At 31.6% G+C, this 20,883-nt stretch overlaps 2 protein-coding genes across 3 annotated transcripts; both read right to left on the reverse strand.

Annotated features, from left to right (window-relative positions):
* Positions 1 to 839: 839 nt before the first annotated feature.
* Positions 840 to 2,903, reverse strand: LOC112692461 (zinc finger MYM-type protein 1-like). Its single transcript, XM_025567138.1, has 4 exons — positions 2,898 to 2,903; positions 1,491 to 2,559; positions 1,086 to 1,422; positions 840 to 993 (listed from the first exon to the last, which is right to left on the reverse strand). Exons 1-4 carry the CDS (start codon positions 2,901 to 2,903, stop codon positions 840 to 842), a joined length of 1,566 nt encoding a protein of 521 aa, XP_025422923.1.
* Positions 2,904 to 8,339: 5,436 nt separating this feature from the next.
* Positions 8,340 to 12,899, reverse strand: LOC112692404 (adipokinetic prohormone type 1-like). Of its 2 annotated transcripts, none has more exons than XM_025567072.1 (3): positions 12,735 to 12,899; positions 12,266 to 12,549; positions 8,340 to 8,788 (listed from the first exon to the last, which is right to left on the reverse strand). In XM_025567072.1, exons 2-3 carry the CDS (start codon positions 12,437 to 12,439, stop codon positions 8,741 to 8,743), a joined length of 222 nt encoding a protein of 73 aa, XP_025422857.1. In that variant the 5' UTR covers positions 12,440 to 12,549; positions 12,735 to 12,899; the 3' UTR covers positions 8,340 to 8,740. The 2 variants fall into 2 exon arrangements, with proteins under 2 accessions (XP_025422857.1, XP_025422856.1); XM_025567071.1 differs by having other exon boundaries at positions 12,709 to 12,899.
* Between the last annotated feature and the right edge of the window lie 7,984 nt (positions 12,900 to 20,883).

Here is a 20,883-nt window from a genome sequence, read left to right on the forward strand (position 1 = left end):
TTTTCACGGTTGTAATCAGGGGCGGACTTACTATTTTTCCGCCCCTAGACGGATTCTAAGACTGGCGCCTCGTAACCCACAAAAAATAAAAATACATTGATATAATCACATTCAAACACTTATCTTTTATTTTTCACAAAATATTTTAATAACCAATAAAATAAAAACTGTAACTTTATAACAATTGTATTTTGTATATTGATACACATACCAATTAAAACAATTATAAAATAATAAGTCAGTAAGTAATAATATAATTAAATTGGTGTATAATTAAATCATTTTGCGTCTTGATTTATCTTTAGCAAAATTATCTATGATTTCATCATATGATAACTGACGAGTTATTTGATTTTCAATATTGAGAATTGCAAGTGAATTGAACTTTTGTTGGGTCAGGGTGGAACGTAAGTAATTTTTTACTCTTTTTAAGCATGAAAACGATCTTTCTGCTGAGCAATTTGTAACAGCTGTGGATGTAAAAATACGTAGTACTATTTCTATGTTTGGATAAATATTTGTTAGGTCTTTTTCATATAGAAATTTTTGAAGTCTAAGCAGATTGTGTTTTTCTCCGATAGAACTTAAATTGATGTGAGCTTTTAAATGTAAAACTTCATTTATAAAGTCGTTAAATTCTACATCATTTATATAAATGTTTTGCAGGAATTTAACTGATTTTCTGATTTCTTGATTGTCTAATTCCTTAAGTCGTGTTAAAAATATAAATGGTTTATAGAAAATATCATATGCATGTCGTCTAGTTTCTAATTCTCGAAGCAATTTATTTATGATAGGAAAAAATGTATGTATTTTAAAATTGTCTCGTGCCGATAAATCTATTCTTCAGATTCAGATTCATCGTGAAAAATCGTTCTTTTTTTTTTTTTTCTTGTAGTATTTATTTTGTAATCTTTATTAACTGCTTTTGCTAATGCTTCTGTTTCAAAATCATCAAAATTTTTACGAGTGTGCTCTATTAATTTAATTAAACTATCATATAATTGAAGAACGTCCAAATAATCAATATTAACATTTTGTAACTTCTTACTCGTAGTGTTTAATCGACTAAGTAAAAAACTGACGTAGTTGTAGTTTCTAATGAACTCATTTTATTTATTAGTCCTTTTGCTTCATTTCTAGTTATATTATTTTCAGTGTGATCATCCATTATATAAGTTAATGTAGCTACAACAGCAGACCAATTTTCATTTAAACTCAGGCAAGCAGAATCTCTTGATGACCATCTCGTATTCGAAAGTGCTTTTAATGTATGTGATTTCGACCCCATATTATTGAGGATATCCCATCTATGACTACTGCTTGAAAAAAATACATAGATGTTTTGCATTAGTCCAAAAAATGTAGCTGCTTCATTACAACATTCAACTCCATCCGTACCAACAAGATTAAGTGAATGAGCTGCGCATGGAATATAAAATGCCAAAGAATTTATATTTTTTATCCTGCTTGAAGGCCATTATAACAACCTGTCATATTTTTTGCTGTGTCGTATGATTGTCCACGACAATCTGATACATTTAATTTTAAATTTTCGATTGTCTTAATGACTGTTTCGGCTATTTCCAAAGATTTATGTCCAACTTTTGGTATGAATTCTAAAAATCGTTCGATCGGTACACCTTCATTGCTGACATAGCGAAGTATAAAAGCAAGTTGGTCAGAATGTGTTATATCAGGCGTAGAGTCAATAAATATTGAGTAATATTTACGTTTTTTAATATCATTTATGATTACTTCTTTAACTTTTTTGACCATTAAATTAATAATTTCTTCACAAATTGTTGATGATAGATATGAAGTAGAACCACTACCAGAATGACCATATTTCGAAATGTGTTGAGCTAAGAAAGGGTCAAATTCGGATAACAATTCAAGAAGCATCATGTAATTTCCATTTTTAGGTGATCCAAAAATTTCTTCTTGTCCTCTGAATGGTAGTCCACGTGAAGCTAACGTTTTAATTACAGATACTACTCTCTCTAAAACTTTTCTCCAATACATTTTTTCATGGTCAATTTGAATAAATAACTTAGAGTCTATTCTTCCTTTTTCTTGTCCTAAATGTTTCAATTTTAGTAAACATGTTTTGTGATTTAACGACCCTTCATGTTCTTTAAAACGTATATGCGCATTTTTCCAATCATTAAATCCACAATTAGCTAAATTGGAAAATTCATTTTTAAATAGCCAACACGGTGCGCAGAAAACTTTTCCTAATTTACGAGAGTAAACAAGCCATGAACGTGGAGTTTGATCACCATTTGGTAATTTTGAAAAAAACATGGATTTATTACAATATCTTACATTATCTAATGAATATTGATTTTTTGATTCAATAAAATCGTCGTTGTTATTTTGATCTATCCCATGTACTGCGCAAAATTGTATAAAACTCGCAGTACGTGACCAATCTGCTAGATCTGTTGGAAAATGCATAACTTCTTCTATTAAATTCTCATCTTGTACTTTCATCAAACTGTTACAATTATATTTATTTATTTCATTGGCATTTACTCGTACATCACATGAATCAACCTAAACATTTTATATTTTTGTTGTAATAAATTTAGTAATAAAAACCGTCACGGGTAAAGGTGGAAGCTCCTTTATTTGTTTAAAATAAGTTATTTTTGGATCATATGACCTACTCACATTATTATTAATATTTAATTTACACATAGCCTTTGTTAAATAATGTACCTAAATTAATTCATTCTGAAAGTCATTATTATAGTATCCACTGCCGTCTCGAAATTATTATGAACGCCGATCAGGCACGTAGCCAGGATATAAATTTTTTGGGTGGGTTTATACATTAAATAATAGTTTTTCATTCAAAATTTGGTTACCCGCGGTGGCATCGCCCCAATTACCCCCATTTTAACCACGACAGATCCATTTAACTATACGTACATATTATTACCCTATTTTGTTACTAGTGTAGATTTATAAAAAAATGTATAAGCAAAACACATATTCTTATTTCTATATTATAATGTACAAAATAAAATATAATATTTTATTATTATTTACATAAATATTAACATTAATATAAAACAATATTTCTATTTTTATGATTATTAGACGAGGGTGCGTAGAATAATATAAAGTATATAAAATTTTACGCATAAAAGTATAACTTTATGTGATCTACGGCACGCGTGTATGAACAACGAACGTACCTACACAATTTCCTGTAGTTTTTGTTTGGTGTGATTTTTGTTTTTTTTTTAAACATATAAATATTTTCATTAAATTATAAGTTTCATAACCAGATAACCTAGATCGGATCGCATTAATATTAATTTTTTTGCACATAACTTGGAATCCTTGGATACTGATGTCATAGTAATCGAGTTAGAACTGTCTTCAACCAAATTTTTTTCATCTTCGTTTTCAGTTTTAGACTGCTCAATACTTTTGTGAACTATATTCTAATAAAATTATAAGTTACAATGTTTATAATAGAGAAGAGTGAAAAAAATTAATAGTAATAATTAATAAGAAATAACTAATAATTAAAGATCACTTATTATTAAGTATACAAATTAAGAGAAGAGGGTTTTTGTAATTTATACATACGTTGCATAAAATCCCATTAAGTTTTCTAGTTTTATTTATCATATCTTGATGTTTGGCAAACTTTGCTTATCGTATTTTTTTAAATTAATGACCACTTTTTTTACTTGACATCTTTGATGTTTAAAATGTACGCACGATGGTTGATAAACATCAATTGCCACAAAATTCACAATTTCAAAAATAATCGGTAATGTAATAATGTACAACTCATTTAAGTACGTAGGTAATAGGTATATTAGTATTTTATAGTAATCGGTTTTCTCTTATCTGAGTAAATGTCACGGCGCGGCGTCGACGGCGTCGCGATCGTAGCGGTGGCTATTATTATTTATTATTCTTATTATTGTCAAAAACGTAACATTTGATTTCTAGAATTATATTCTTATATTTGATGTGCATACCTTGCGTCCTTGCCACACTGGGTTTTTTTTGTCGTTTGAACGGTTTTATCTATGGCTAAGCTCATATAAAACATAGATTGTTAAACTATAATTTATTATTATATATTATAAATTATTAATAAAATTAGAAATACAATATATTAAAAATCTGCGGCGCCCCCGAAACATGTTGCGCCCTAGGCACGTGCCTAGGTTGCCTATGCGTAAATCAGCCTCTGGTTGTAATAACATGTTTATTTTCACGATAATTGATGATACATTTCAGAATTTGTTCATGAAATTCAAGGAGGGTGTCCAGACACCTAAAACACCCCCTTGTTTGCGCACTGAACGTACATATAATATACGGTGTATTACAAAATCAAGCTACGTCGTGTACCAGGTGCCAGTGTATTAATATATAAAGGGGCACATCCGAATTCTGCTGTGCGAGGCAGGAGTTATACATTTAATACTTAATCGTGTAACTTGTAATAATTATGTAAAATAAAACGAGTTGTCTCTTTAGTGTGAACTATTTCGGCAATGAAACGCAAATAGTTTTAAAATTAAAAATGTTAACTACATTATTATAATATTGTCAAGGATACGGGATGGCCAAGCGGAATAACCGTGATAGTACTGACGCGTGTGCCACCCCGGTTAGGTTCGAATCCTCCCTGAGCTGTCTCTGAGAATAAAAGCTGCCTAAACCAAAAGCATTCGGTCCATCTTCCCTGTGCAGAATAAATAAATGAGAAACTAATGCGCTGTAGAATTTCCGTTGTACACAACGTTTGTTTGCGTTGTTCCAAACAAGTATCCATAAATGCTGTCCGCGTAAAATGTGGGTATGTCCAATAGTCGTGTTCGGCAGACATTATTTACGTACCACTGTAGGTATTAAATGAATGGGTAAAATCATGCACGCACAACTTCCGAAATGTCTCAAAATAAATTGCAGTGTTCAGATTTCATATTGGAAATAATATTATTTATTCGCTATCGAGTAAAATATTGTAATATTATCTTCTATACTACACTTGTTATGATACATAATGAATATTTCGGCTAAAAATTATTCATTTTATTACAACAACAATAAATCATTAATCACTCCATATTTATTTGGTTTATAATTTAATAATCGCTCAAACAGCATTATTATTGTAATACTTTTTTTTATTAGTATAAGAAAATAAATCGAAGTGATATCATATTATTCGTATTTTCTTTAATCTTGTCCAATGCACATGTCGTACAGCATACACGTAATATGTGTATTTTAGAAATCATAAAACGATTCATTTGTAATTAAAAACTTGTACACTTGAAGATGATATACGCAATGTCGAGTTATAAATTAGGCAAACACTTCAAGGCAGTGATTCTTATCCTTTTTTCATTCATGTCACCTTTAGCCACTAGAATTAAACACCGCGTCACCCTAACATCAAAATAATAAATAATCTTAACTGTGTATTTTAGAATAATTCTTGAAATAACAAAAACAATAAAAACAGAAGAATAATAACAGAAGAAAACAGTAGAACACCTTCAATTTATTGAGATGCATTGTTCAATAAACATTGATATTATAAAGTTTATACTTAAAATTAAAAAAAAAAAAAAAGAGAAAATTTTTTAAAAATTTTTATACTTATTTGTTTTATTTGTATATAATAATAATACTACATATCTAACGACTGTAAAATAACTAACGACCCCGGTTAAGTCGATAAAAAAATCGATAATACATCGATTTTGCGTTAATTACAATACTGCACATATTCATTGGATCTAAATAATATAAAGATGTAAACTTAAAGGTATGATATTTACATGACTGTTGTGGTAATAATATGGTTTTATTAAAATTAATTTTTTTCTAATTTTTTTCCTTTTCCTGTGGAGATTTCGTATCACCCCTACACTGTGTCCATGTCACCCTTGGGTGACATGTCACCCCGGTTGAGAACCAATGCTTCAAGGCAATGTAGTCTCGTCTTTTTTTAAGGTTCCGAAACAAGTTCTATAAAAATTGATGTCTGCTTTTTCTTGAAAATCCTAGTTAATGGTAAAACCAAAATTTAATTATTATATCATTGCTTTTGATTATCCGAATTGTGCGGTATAATTAGGTTAACCTAATTTGTTAGACTGTCTGGTAAGTGTACGTCGACTGCAATCATTGCATACGGCTCATTAGGATAAGTTACAATAGATTTTATAATATATTAAATTTCACAACCCAATTTTTGCATGAACGAAATCATATGAAAATTTTACGCTCCTTAAATGAATATGAGTAGTATAATATTAATGTTGTAATATTATTTTCTATATTTAATGCACGTTTTTTAATCCAATACGTAATCCGCACTCATTATTCTTATTATTAACTAAATAATATTTACATATCATTCACTCATATACTCATTCATTTGCTCAATGATTTTCTTACAGCCAATATCATATCGTACCTAATACTTATTTTTTTAGGCTCACCAAGAAAATAATTTTTCGATAATCGCATCAGAGTTCAAACAGTTTTGGGTTCTGGGTTAGATGTATGAATGTTTACATTTACCCCTAGAAAGTAATTTATTTTTTTTAATATGTTGAATTGAATAATTACTGATTTAGGTATTTATAAACCAATGTGATACATATAAATGATAACATATAAATTAGTTAAATTATACATCGTTCGAGTATTATAAATTTTTCAGTCAATAAATTCAACAAATTGCTGCATGTGATCAAACTCATTTTACTACAGTATAAGATATTACACCAGTATAATACACTGAAGGAATGGATACAGAATTCTATCACACTCCCTCGTTCTCAAAAAAATCCCTCAGGATTCGATGCGTTTTAGACATCACTGCTATTGGTGTTCATATAATACGCCAGATTTGGGACACTATCTGTATAATATACATCTATTGCGCCGATATAAAATAGGTATACATAAAAAGGCGTCGGAGAATCTTTAACCATACTGAAAAGGTATATAGGTAGGTTAGTTATTTAAAAGATAATTTATAATTTTGGTAAATGACCATTTCTTTACCATGTTCACTTAAAACTATTTCCGTCATAAATTTAAGCACGAGCCACGACTACACGTACAACACTTGGAATTGTACTGAACAATACTGTAAATTTATCTTACAAACATATAATATTTATCCACGTTTTATTCTATCTTCATATAATAAAATAATATTATGATAAAAATAATTGTTTTCAAACGTATCTACGAGCACAACAACATAAACACATTTATTACCAAAGGTACAACACTGCTGATCTGTAAGTTCTAAAATCAGTGGTAATAGTATTATACGCGTTTATATATATATATGTATGTAGGAATAGATTGGCGCAATTCACATACAACATTATATTACATTCGAATAACACTTATTGGCACAGTTGATGTACACCTTTTTCCTACACCAAAATTTATCTTTCTTCACCTACGATTTCCGGCGCCATTGATACATGTCCCCTGCCACCGCTTAAAATATATAGTAAGCCATGAACTTAAGCTGGGGGCATAGGCATGCACAGACTTGTATGTCAAGGGTTGCTGACAATACTTTTGGGCCCTATCTTAACAAAACGCGTAGATATATTTAATAAATCATAATGTATAAATAATGAAATAAACATAACTTTAATTTTATATTGAATATTGTGGTATATTAATCCCAAAGAACATTTTTTCTCGGATAGCTTAAATCATGTTGTAATTTTACAGTCAATTGTAGATGTTATATTATCATAAAAAATCTTTGCACGAAAATGTAGGACATTTTGTTTTATTGTTCCTATTGTGAAACATCGCTTACTTTTTACCAAATGATTTAGAATAAATTATATTTAATTTGAGCCAAATCAGTTAAAATACGGGCCCTTTGTAGTCCGAGACTTAAATTGTAGGGCCCCGTTTAGAACGTTTTGGAAGGTGCCCGGGCACACCCGGCATCTCCCGTGCGTACGCCTAAGGCTGAAGGTAATGTACCTTTTGAATTTAAACCGGAAGTAACTGACCCTTTGAATTTAAAAAATATCGTTATATCGGTCAAGACCAGCCCTGCTGCAACCGTGCGGTAATCGATGCATATGTTATATGGTGTTTGATGCTATCGGTGGAATATCGTAATAATTATCACCGTACTACTAAAATACGTGCATGTCACGCGTATCAGCCGATGTGCATTATACCATACGTACGTTTAGCTAGGACTTGTCCTAACGACCGACCGCGATAGATAAATGGATAATTTAAATGGTTATTAAATATAATTCGTACCAATGTATTGTTTACGAGTACACCGGTGTTGCTTGCATTATATTTTATTAAAGTCAATAAAACGTACTATAGCGATGTGTAATTATAAACGAGATGGTTTGAATCGAGAAAGCAAATGCGTATAATAATAATAATGTTAATGAATACAACTAAATATTATCTAAATAAAACGAATATGGAAATCAAACACTCAACCGTGGATGTTCGGTGTGTACATAATTTTAAAGTAGAACGTGTACGTGTGTAATTGATATAATTTAATTGCGACTATTATCGAAAAAAAAAATAATAATTAAATAAATAAAATGTAACACGAATAGAATATAGATATATTATACGTGGATCTCGTCATAGTTGTGCATGTTGGGCGATCGACGGTCGGCCCATCATGTTAATATGGTCGTCGATCTCCATCCGTCGCATATGTTCAAGACGTGGACATCCGTTCGCACATCGCGATCCGTTGGGCTTCGTTCTGTGGAAACGATAAAACAAACAAAAGTGTAAATCGAGCGTGAAAGCTGTGGATGGCTATTGGGTGATGCTGGAAACCGTCGCAGTGACTTCTTTTCGGATGCGGAATAGAGTGATGGGTGTAAAAGTCGGCACAAAACCTGGTATCTTCCAGGATGGAGGTGAAGAAATATACATTAACTATTTTTAATTTTTATAACAATATGCAATAAATTATTAAGTACTCATAACGACAACAAATAATATATAATTAATCAAATCTAGTTTTCAATATTTTTATAAAACTAAACAAAAAAACTTCAAATTTTATAAAAATTAACGTACGAATAATCTTGAGTTCATTTTTATCAACTGAAAAAATAAAACGCCACGTCGCAGGTAATGTTATTCTCTTTAAAACCAAATAAAAACGGACACTTTACTACGAATTGACGCATGAATGGTTTTGTTCCGTGTGAAACATATTTCTACGCTTAAATTACTGTTATTTCACGTTCAATAACAGAAGTACAAAACCTCCACGAATATAAATGATTATTATTTTATTGTTTAGTTGTACTGCGTATTCTTGAAGCCGGATTTTTTTTTTTAGATTGAGGAAGAGGGTTAGGAGGTTAATCTTAAAAAAAATTAGGGCTCTCATATAATGGGATTTTTTGTGCATTATTATGTTAAGCTTATTAAAAATATTTATTTTATTTTATTTAAAGTTAATTTAAATTATAAATCATAACTTGAATAAAAATCAAAAATATTTAAACTTTTTATCGAAATCTTATCATGTTATACTTCAGCATCTACAAAAATAAATAATACAAGAAAAATAGCAACAAACGTTTACCTAAGCGTAAAATATCTAGTGGATTGACGATATACTCTAGTTATACGTTCAGCGTGTATAATGTTAAACAAAGCTTGACAGTTAAAACTTGTGAAAACTAACCGAATGCTTAAATGCTAGAATAGCGATATCAAGGAAAATTGTATTCGATCATAATAATGTTATATTTTTTTCTTTCACGACTTTTTTCAGAAATAATTATTTTAGTTTGGATTATTCGCGAATAATTTGCTTAAATCGCATAATGGCAACTGCAGAAATAAAATAACTTAATTAAAACGATTTAGTGTTTACCAAAAATATTTCAAGCAGCAGATTAAAATGAAAAAATATCAACATATAATATAATATAATATCTCAACGTGTGCGAGGCGACGGTTTTACAATCGCTTGTTTGTTTTAGTCAAACCGTAACGATATAAATACCAGTTGATAAACGCGATAAGCAGTATAATATGCATAATTATGTAAAAATATAATTAAATTTTTTTTTCGAAGTTCGTCCATTTCACGTGTCGGATTATTATAATTTGGACGGGGGTTAAAAATTAATTATATTTTAAAAATATTTCGTGATGCTTACTGTTATACTTGTGACGACCGGTATGGATTCGATAACAGTCTTTGTATTTAAGAGTACCCAATTACGGGGCTTTAAATAATTTTTTTTCTAATATCTTACCTTATAAAACTAATTCGCTTTATGTTCTATGAATTTTATTGCCTTTTTACGTATGAATAAGTAGCATATTTTCGCGATTCAAATTTTTTATACCCGATAATAATTGGCCCACAACCGATACAACTGATCACCGATAGAAACAGACTGTGTAAATGAAATATTTTCTAGATGGTTTAATCGATATCACGAATACGAATGATACTGACATAGTTAAATTACAAGAAACTAGAGAATTTTAAAAAGCACAGAAAAAGAAAAGTAGATAAAAATATCTGTGGGCGCGTTTGATGTAAAATTATTAAAACTTTAAAAAAAAATAATTACTGAATATTTATACACTTTTTTTCTAAAAAATAAATTAAGTGCGCATATTGAAATCGAAAATTCAAAAATATTAAGCTGTAGTCAGAAAAGTAAAAAGAACAAATAACACAAACATAATGTTCTAGAAAATAATTACAAGATCTTCCTTAAAAATATAATTAATCAAAGTGTTGTTTTTGAATGACTTTTTGAATCGCTTCGAATAGAACGACACATCCATATATATACAAACGAATTGTGCCCTAAATACGGAATTGTGCCCGGTGTATTTTTTCGGGTTACACGAATTATATTCCGAAAAATCACAAATTGATACATTTTTCAATTAAAATATTACCCATATATTATGTATACAACATTTTACACAAGAATAAAAGTTGTTTTGTTAATTTATAATAATAATTGATAGTATTTGAAAAAATAATAATATCTAAAAAAGTATGAGTAAGTAAATAATAACGATTGTAGATGTACAATGACAATCTTTGTAGCTCTACGCACACCTTATCACTACACATTTCTGGATTTGAATTTATAAAAACATTTTTATTTCAATCTACGAAAAAACATATTATATCCCTGTGTAAAATATCAATTTAAATTTACCTCACTTTTAGGGACACAACTCGTGTACCAGCATTTCTTCGGGAAACAACTCGTTAAATGCGATATACGCTGTTGCGTACATATTTTTAAATGACGCACACGCCTAGTGTATAGTAAATATATCATTGTTTGACTGTTGTAAGCAAAATTTTGAATGACGGTTGGAACGATAAGGGATTAAGCGCCTATAAGAAGTCGAGGACGCGCATAAACACCTAAACACCTCGAACAGAGAGAAATCAGATCACGGAGAAGTGTTCTCCTCGGAAGACGCGCACGCTGTAGACACAATTATAGCCGGAATGTACACGGTCGACGGGGTGGTAATGAGATGAACCGAGAGACGAGGGACAAGAAAGAAATCGTGTTTGCTATAAACGCATAAGATGTACGCAGATGCACAGGCAAAAACACGTAAACAAAACGTGTAAGCGGACGAAACATTTCGGTACGCGATACTACCCCAGTTCGATAAACGTAATATTTTGAATTTACACCGCGACCAAGATGTTGCACGTGTACCGAGCACTTATCTGGAATCGATCGATTCTGTACGAGTTATAACGGTTGCTTAAGAGGACGTTGTGAGTTGTTTCCGTCTGACATATGTACAACATAGCAAATTTGCGTTCAGTGATTCAAATGTAGTGATGTTAGCTTTAATATTAGAGTAAACTTATTTATAATCAAACTTTAAGGGAAGACACGGGCCTGTGTTTTGTTGGTCGGTTTTTTCCGATATTTTAATTTTTTTAGCGAGTTATGATGTTTCTTTAAATGTTACATTACTCATAACACGCTTAAAAATTGTTACATTTGAATCACTGAACTCAAATCAGCTATGTTGTACGTATTGCAGACGGAGACAACACATGCGGGTGTGACGTTCTCTTAACCGATCCCTGGGAAGTTGACCCTCGTGGCCCCGGCCCTCTACTGCCGTTCTAGTCCTGATCGCTGTACGACATCGACCTGCGAGGTGTTCGCGTGCGCGTGCGTTTACGCGAAACAACGAAATAGTTCACCTGGACCAGCTTGTAGATGTAAATGAGCGTATCCATTGACTTGCACTCGTCCGTGGCCTGCACGGATGCCGGCGCGTTCCTCTTGCCCTGGCCCCACGTCGGCGTAAAGTTCACCTGAGCGGTGACGATGCACGCGCACAACATGAACACGGCCAACAGCAACAGGGTACGCATGTCGAGCGAACGGGTCCTCTGGTCGTTTCCTGGTTAGAAACCGCGCGACTTCCGCCGGACAGTGGTGGACCGGTCCGTTAACAGCGATGCACCGCGTTCGCGGACCTGACCTGTGTGCACACAAAAACATGTGCGCAACATTTGAAATTATTAATCTCTTGTTTCCGTGCGCGCGATGATCGAGGCCAAGGACGGCGGATAGGACGAACTGAGAGGGAGGGGGAAGAGAAAAACAGTTGAAATAAAACCATTTTTAGATGTGAATTTACCGCTATATACGTTCGTCCGGGCGTACCGTGTAACGTGGAGCTCGGAGAGTTGCTGCGGCGTGACCGGGGACGTTCGCCGGTGCGATTTAAATGAGTGCGCGGCGATAGCGGTCCGCAGGTTGGTCGGCGGTGGCGTAAAGTGATCGGTGACCGCGAAAAGATTCGAGTCAGACAAGTGATGGCCGACGGTGGCAAAGCGCTCAGCTTTTATAGCCCCCCCCCCGCCAGTCCCCCCCCACGCCTACGCCTCCGCAACCCCCCCGCCCCCTCCCCCCCCCCCCCCCGCCCCCCCCCCCCCGACGCCTACGCCTCCGAAGAAACCCGACGACGACGCCGCGCAACGTACGTCATACACGCACGCACGTATGGGCATGGCCGTGCGAAGATGTTCTTTTCTCGTTCCGTTCGCAAAACGCGCGTCACACGCGCGCGCAGGTTCTTTTTGCAAACGAATTGTTTGCGCGTGCAAAGAAAAGAAAAAATTCCGGAAAGAATTTTTTCCGTCGTCCAAAACGAATCGGTCGAGCCAACGAAACATACCGGACAATACTCGGCACGATTTCCTTTCAGACGCGTGAACCAGGGGCGTATTTAGACCGACTTATTTTTATGGCAGGGGGGGTCTCAAATTTTTTATTTAATTCAGGCACAACATTTACAAGTAAAATTGTTGATAATATTTAAATAAGGTGAATCCTTAATGTTTGTGGTCCTTTTTTTTTTTTTTAATCTAATGGCGATTACGCTTAGAATCGACTTCTGTATAGTTCTTTTTTAACACCTGTCTGTGTTTTGAAAGTGACGCTTGTGTTTTATTTGATTTTTCACTAAATATGGACCAGAAAAAAAGCTCAATTCACTATTCACAGCCACGCGTAATTTGATATCGTTATAAAATGATCCACATTAAAAAAATTTGAATCGCGTATCTCACATGTATTCAATTCTTTAAATACGGATTCAGGGGGGCGATATCCCCTTCGCTCTCCCCCCCTAAAATTCGCCCATGGCATGAACGCGATATTTTACGTATTGTAATGGAATAATAGATATTATAAAATATAACATGTGAAAATACAATGTATTCAATAGGTTTTAACGGTTATTGGCTTTAGTTACTGCACCTCGACGGTTTTAGTATAAATTAAGATCGTAGTTAACAAAAACATTTGCAACGGTGCACACGGAGGGAGGTAAAAAAGTGAAACATTATGTTGAATGTTTCTCAATATTTCTGCATATATCCTTACCTAATTCCCTAATCTAGTGAATTATTATAAGCACACCCTCCCTTAAGAATCCTAATCAAGTGCATAGTATGACAAAAAGCGAAAACATTATCATATAATAATACTGTAGGTACATAAAGAGTATAAGTTTTACGTTTTAAATTGGTAATTTCGGTTTAGAAATGAACTGAAGTTTTATAAACACAAATCGTAGCCAAAATAAATAACAGAAAGCAATTTCGAATTCTGACCAACGTTTACATACATCTTAAAGTGAAAATTAAACTGATTTTTTCGGTGTTCAAGAAACATTTTAATAAATTATGAGGGGAGGGGGTAAAATGTTTCTAAAAAAAGTGATTTTATAATATTATAAATATAACATATAAGATATGAATTAATAATTATATTTTTATACAAATTTTACAACCACATGGTATTGATTATGTTCTCTTATCCTATACTTTCGTATCAAATCGTTTATAACTTTTGAACCTTTTTTTTTCTTCTGGAGGGGTCGAACCCAGGATTTTTGTTTTTGAAAATATACACAATATACCAGCTGCAGTACCCGACATTTATCGGGAAATATTTGACAGTGTATTTTTTGGATAAGAACAAATAATACTTCGATGTGAAAAAAATTTAGGTTTAAAAAAGCTCTAATCTATATTCTGATAGTATATACTTATATTTATTTTTACCTTATTGATTTACAAAAATCTTAATAAGTAGTTACTAAAATCAACATATTTAACAGAATAAAATACTTTCTATTCCTTTAATATTTCCTCGAAATTTTAAATTAATCAGTATAGTAGTTTTTTGCTATACACCGAGTGACACTGAGTGAATGGTATTTAAATTATATTTATTAATACATGGATTACAATGTAAAGATATACACAAAACGTAACGAACTATTCAATTATTGTTTTAAAAATAATTTTGAACACATTGATTCGTTCAAAATTATGTGTTGGTTAGTTGAAAACATACGTTTTGTTTGCTATTATTTAATATTTTCACACATTGTTATGTGACACAATAACAACCGTACACCGTGATATGTAAACGATAAATTGATATTTAAGCTTGTACGGTCTCCAGGTGAACTGTACCAAGGAGAAATAACAGTGAACAATGAAAAATTAAATAAGGTTCTCCATCAAGTAACGATTTATGAATAGGTTATTGTACCAAAAAAAAGTATGTTAACGATATCCGTGGTACGGTAGGTACAGAAAACATTGTGTGTAACCACTTCATAAAAACACTACTCTCACGTGATCCCTCTGATTTTCAACTGTAATTTATTACATCCGTAAACGTAGGGAAGCTAAGCAATCTATAACTACCCTCCGAAATTAATCCTAAGACCGTTCGGAACATTTCTAGTCCTTATATGTCTAAACGTAAGTGAATTTTTTTTTTTATTAAATTGTTAATACGTCTTCTATACTCTATATATTTATTTTTATTTATTTAATTTCATTTTTGACACATTAGTTACAGTAAAAGACGACGGGCGTTTATAATATAATTTAATTATAAGAATACAATTTGTACTATCTTCTGCTGTAGCCTCATGTAAAACAGGTTATATTATTACTAACATATAGTGTCAAAATATGATAATTATAAAAATATTCAAGCGATGAAATGGTGCTAGTAATGGAAAGCAAGCAGAGCCTCCCCTACACGAAACATATATTAACCATAGAAATGTGGGTACACGCCCACGGTGTTTCTAATGTATGAAATAAAAATTAAAGAACTCAATTTGTTTCACTTACACGGAGCAACGTCGTTGATTATTTTTCGCTCGTGACTCAATGGTATCGTGAGGAAGATATGGGAAAATTGAACCGCGAAAAAGTTCAGTTCTTCATACTGAAAAAAAACTAAATTAAACGTATTACGAGACCCGTGAAGTTATTTTTTGTTCTTAAAATATTCTGTTATCTGACGTTATTTACACTTGCTTTAATACTGTACGCGCTGCCACTTTGTTTTGGAACTGCAAAAGATATTGAAAAAAGATACTGCAAAAAATATTGTATACAAACTTATAATATAGTAATCGCCGAACATTAGAATCAAGACCATAGCCAGAAAAAGATTTCAGGTCGGTTTTAAAATATAAATATGTTTTTTGACAAATAAATTTTAATATTTCATATGATATATAGGCATTTAAAATCATTCAATTAAACTTTAAGAAAAAATTACGGCTACAGCTTTAACTGAAATAATATTTATAGGTTCCGGGTCGAGGAAATTAAAATGTTTGTTACTCAACATTTAATTTATTTTTACGTACAATTGATGAAAAAATATTTTTTGTCACAAGATTGTACACATTGACAAAACTTATGTTAAAAATGTAATAACTGTAATCAATATGTGGTCTGAATCACGTTTTTTCACCATCCATTAATAATACTAATAATTAATAATGTAATATCTATTGTACGAATTTAAATTTAAATTGGACGCATTGCAAATAATATGGCTTAATGATTAATGAATAAATCACAAGTGTAGTGTATAAAAAAAAAAAAAAAAAATGTATTATGGGACATGTATTCTACATACTATAAAAAAAAAAAATCATGGGAGTATAAATTTAAAACCGATTGTTCAAGTGAAACTGTTGCTTACATAGGAAATGCGTGCTCACGGGTTTTTATAACTCTCCAATACACCTAAAATTTTACGATTTTTTGTGCAATTATTCGAACAATAATTTCCTGGTATTTTCTACGAAACAATTACCAATACTAAATGTGAATTATATTGTAAAAATTTATTTGGGCCCGATGACATTACGTGTAATATGCATATTTTCACTTTTCAGTACAAATTAGTATGCTAATTATTAAAATCTAGGTTTTGGGAATGTTTTAGCTGACTAGGGATAATTTGTAAGGAATGCTTCCTTTTACTTCTTTAATTGTACATACCTACTCATAAAATACCACAGTTCACAAAAGTCTTAAAAGGAGTTGATAATATACCAGAACATTTTGTTGTGAGCCTCTAAATTTACATTCACACACGTGAAAGTTTACTGTGAAATTATCACACTGTATGATGTACCCATGAGCTAGGATCACATTTTATACGTTACCATATTCAAAATTTGTTTCGAGCTTAAGCGCAGCGGTAGGGGGGGAGTTCTTCTAGTTTTTTCTACCAAACTAAGATATCCATCCCAGTGAAATTATCCATCTCTACCCGAGTAGTCAAATTATGGAATGTGATTAATGCATGCAGATGAGGACAACCTGACTTGAGGCTTACAACCACACATACATATATGTATATAATTAGGCTGCACCTGAGGTAAAAGTATGCACGCACCAACGAATAGTAGATATTTATCAAAAGTACAACAGGTGCAGTAAGTTTACGTTGGTCCTCGTAAATTTTTCGTTGTAACGAACTATAAAAATATTTACATAATTACGGATCATGACATTTTAAGTGTAACCATATCATACGCTTTAAGTTCAATTTATATCCGCACAATGGAAGGGACCAAAAAATAATATTTTGAAATTATTCTTGTATACCTGGACGTTTAATGCATCCTTCGCTGTTAGTACATGAATCGATACGCTTTGTGGACTTGTTATTTGATGACGATCCCTGCAGCTATCACGGTTTGAATCTTATCCAAATCAAAAATCTCAACGGTGATTAAGGTTTTTATTACAAAATTTGATTTGATTGTGTATACTTCAATCGCCTTCTTAACTGCAGTTTTTCCGCGCTACCTGTGTGTTATTGGTTATCCTGCTCTTATTTTTCTCATATATTTCAAAGTCCCTTTATGCTCTGTTGGCTATTTAAACATTCAGTTCCGCATTCATTTCCGCTCAACCAATTATTTTTATTTATGATGAAACTGGCAAATAAAGATCACTCTTTATCGGTAATATAAAATAATTATATAAAAATAAAAAAATTTAAATTATTTAAACCCAACTTAAAACGCATTATGTTTAATATTTATTATTATAGTGTGTACTAATGATTGAACAAATAAAGATAATTTACATTGGACGTGAGGTCATTACAGAAATAAGTAAATAAACATATATTATATAAACACACACAAACATGTATATTAATATAAAGATACATAAATATATACACATATATTGCCTTAAATGTTCCGGAGATAGCTGGTCAATTGATTTGTGATTTAAAATGTTCGGTTGGTGAGACCCACGTATCGCAGTATAAATAGAAGTATGTACGCTACTCATGGTTAAAACAACATCAAATAACTATAATCATTGCCTTTGAACGTCATAAAGTTTTAATTAATACGGGACAAGCGCAAATATTAAAAGTAAATCCGTAGGTGTACGATTCTGTCCATGTTTTTTGACAATAGTTCAATTAATAACCAATATTATTTCGAGTACGAATACTTAATGATAGAAATACATCCGTAGTTTATACACGTTGTACGTAACACATTATATAATTTAATATAGGTTTTCGTATACATCAACCAACAAGCTAATATATTTGAGAAGTCAATGATAAAATATTCACCAACACCCCATCTCCTTCCGTCATCAATCGTTGTACACATTTTTACGCTAATTTATTGCCACAGAAGCATTATTGCAAAAAAAAAAAAAAAATTAACAATGGCCTCGAAATGTTTTGATTGGTTTTTTTTTAGAACTTGAGGATTTTGATTTGCAATCGAATACTGTACGCTATCAACTAATTAGAAAATATTAGTATAATGTATATAGCTGTACTGATGTTGATTGCATTGGTGGGAGAGGGGAAGGGGAAGAAAATAACGTTTCTAACACAATGATAATAATATAATGATTACAAAAACGAAGAAAACTTAAAAAATGTCCATGGAGTGTAATTTAAATTACAATCTGTTGACAAATTGACAACAGAAATGGACTACATATGAACATAAATACAATGTGTATCGCTTACAAGGTTTCACCCGGGGGAAAAACAACTATTTTTAAGGAACAAATAGTTATAGTGTATTGTACCCACCCTCTTTTCCCATGTGCGAACGACACGCGTTTTACATTGTATTCAACATTCGTATCGAAGGGTAATTAATACGGTTTAATAAGTGTACATATAAAACGTTTTAACAGTGTCCTACGGATCTGATTTTGTTGTACATTTACGAAAACACGGACCACAAAATCGTCACATGACTATATTCATCAAATATGGACATAACATGGACTATGTTCTATCGCCGGGTGTTAAAATGCAAAAACTTCGTTCGAAACGTTTACGTCGAATGTCGCACCGGTCCAGTGAAAAGTACAGACGAGTAAAATGCACAGATCCCCTCACAACGATTTGGATGTCATAATAAATTCATAGTAAAACCTTGGTCGAAATCGTAGTAGGTAAATGTTGTGTACACTTTTTAATAAGAGCGGAATCGGATGATACCTCATTATTTTGACTACGATTCGACAACAAATTTACCATGACAAAAAAATCGATGTCAGGAAAACCAGTGTATTTTGTGTTGCGTGAAGAGGAATGTGAAAACATTTTTATTAAAATTAAATAGTAGATACATCGGTAATATAAATAGGAAAAAAGTTCGTAAAATTTCATGTAGTATGTTAATTGTAAAAACAATAAATTATTAAAGTATGTTCTACGTTTATTTCTATAGAATTATAACGACGATCTTTTAGGTTTTTTTTTTTTTTGCTCAACACCTTTTTGGATCGTTGTGTGTGTATTCGTAAGGTTTTTTGTTAAAATATACAAAAATATGCTGAACATACACTGACGTCAGAATATGCAAAAATATGCAGTATAAAATTTTGATATTTAATCAATCATGTAATGATTTGTGGACACTCATTGATTGCATGTATATGATGTTAAAAACAAAAACATGCATTTTATGCAAAATCTGGTCTTTACATATAACATACGACTATGTTGTGCAGTGCGTAAAATATTTACCTTATCAGTGATATTGTGTTATTCCGCTATTTTTATAAATTTTTTATGTCTCCATGAATGCAAGAACAAATGTATTCTATAGTAAAGTCATTAAATTAATTCTCAAATATCAGAGTTAAATATATTAAATTAATTAGCTGATAGACAGACAAGGGCTCAAAATATAATCTTATATATCTTACCAAAAAATTTGAATCACACACAAAACTTGAGGTATCGATTGAAAACGTGAATTAATACGTACGTGAATACGAAGTCCACGTACACTTAAATGAAACATTTGTATTCACGTATACTTAATTAATATAAGTGAATTTTCAATCCGTATTCACGTATTTTAGAGTTACTCACGTATTCAAAGACGGACTGATCCAGGGTGGTATATACCAAGTAGCACCCCAGGTAGTGATGGGCACAACCGAATAATTGGAGTAACCAACTAATAGTTGTATTTTACTCTAAAAAACCGACTAATAATTGGTTATAATTTCCATGACCAACTAACAATAAACAGCTAAACGACTGATGACTATTCATAAACGACTAACGACTAATGACTATCAACAAACAACTAACGATTATCGAAAACAACTAAATTACTAATAATCGTTTATGACCAAAAAATAAATATTTATCAAAAGATTAACTTAGTTACAAATAAATTAGTCCAATTGCTTATTTATTGGATACATTAAAATATTATAATAATTAAATCCATATTTAAATTCATATTTTACAAGAACAAAGAAAATTTATGTTTGATATTTTTGTATATAACTAACAATACTTATACAATTTTTATTAATTAATTTGTCTATTTTCTATATTCTTTTTTTCTTCATTTTAAAGTTGCAAACGAAGAAATAATGTAATGCACGATCGGTTACAATAATCAGTGAAATACCTAAAAAATAAACATAATAAATACAATTTTTTCATAAATAAAAAA

Source organism: Sipha flava, unplaced genomic scaffold (assembly GCF_003268045.1).
Source record: "Sipha flava isolate LNK unplaced genomic scaffold, YSA_version1 73_pilon_pilon, whole genome shotgun sequence".
NCBI classification, from domain to species: Eukaryota; Metazoa; Arthropoda; class Insecta; order Hemiptera; family Aphididae; genus Sipha; species Sipha flava.

Bases quoted from the DNA above. Each gene is read 5' to 3' on its own strand.
- LOC112692461 (XM_025567138.1), bottom strand. The intron at 1,423-1,490 runs GTTGTTATAATG...TTCCATGCGCAG, and splicing joins CACAGCAAAAAATATGACAG to CTCATTCACTTAATCTTGTT. The intron at 994-1,085 runs GTCAGTTTTTTA...ATTATATGATAG, and splicing joins TCATTAGAAACTACAACTAC to TTTAATTAAATTAATAGAGC.
- LOC112692404 (XM_025567072.1), bottom strand. From the start codon at position 12,439: ATGCGTACCCTGTTGCTGTTGGCCGTGTTCATGTTGTGCGCGTGCATC. The intron at 8,789-12,265 runs GTGAACTATTTC...TCGTTTCCACAG, and splicing joins ACATCTACAAGCTGGTCCAG to AACGAAGCCCAACGGATCGC.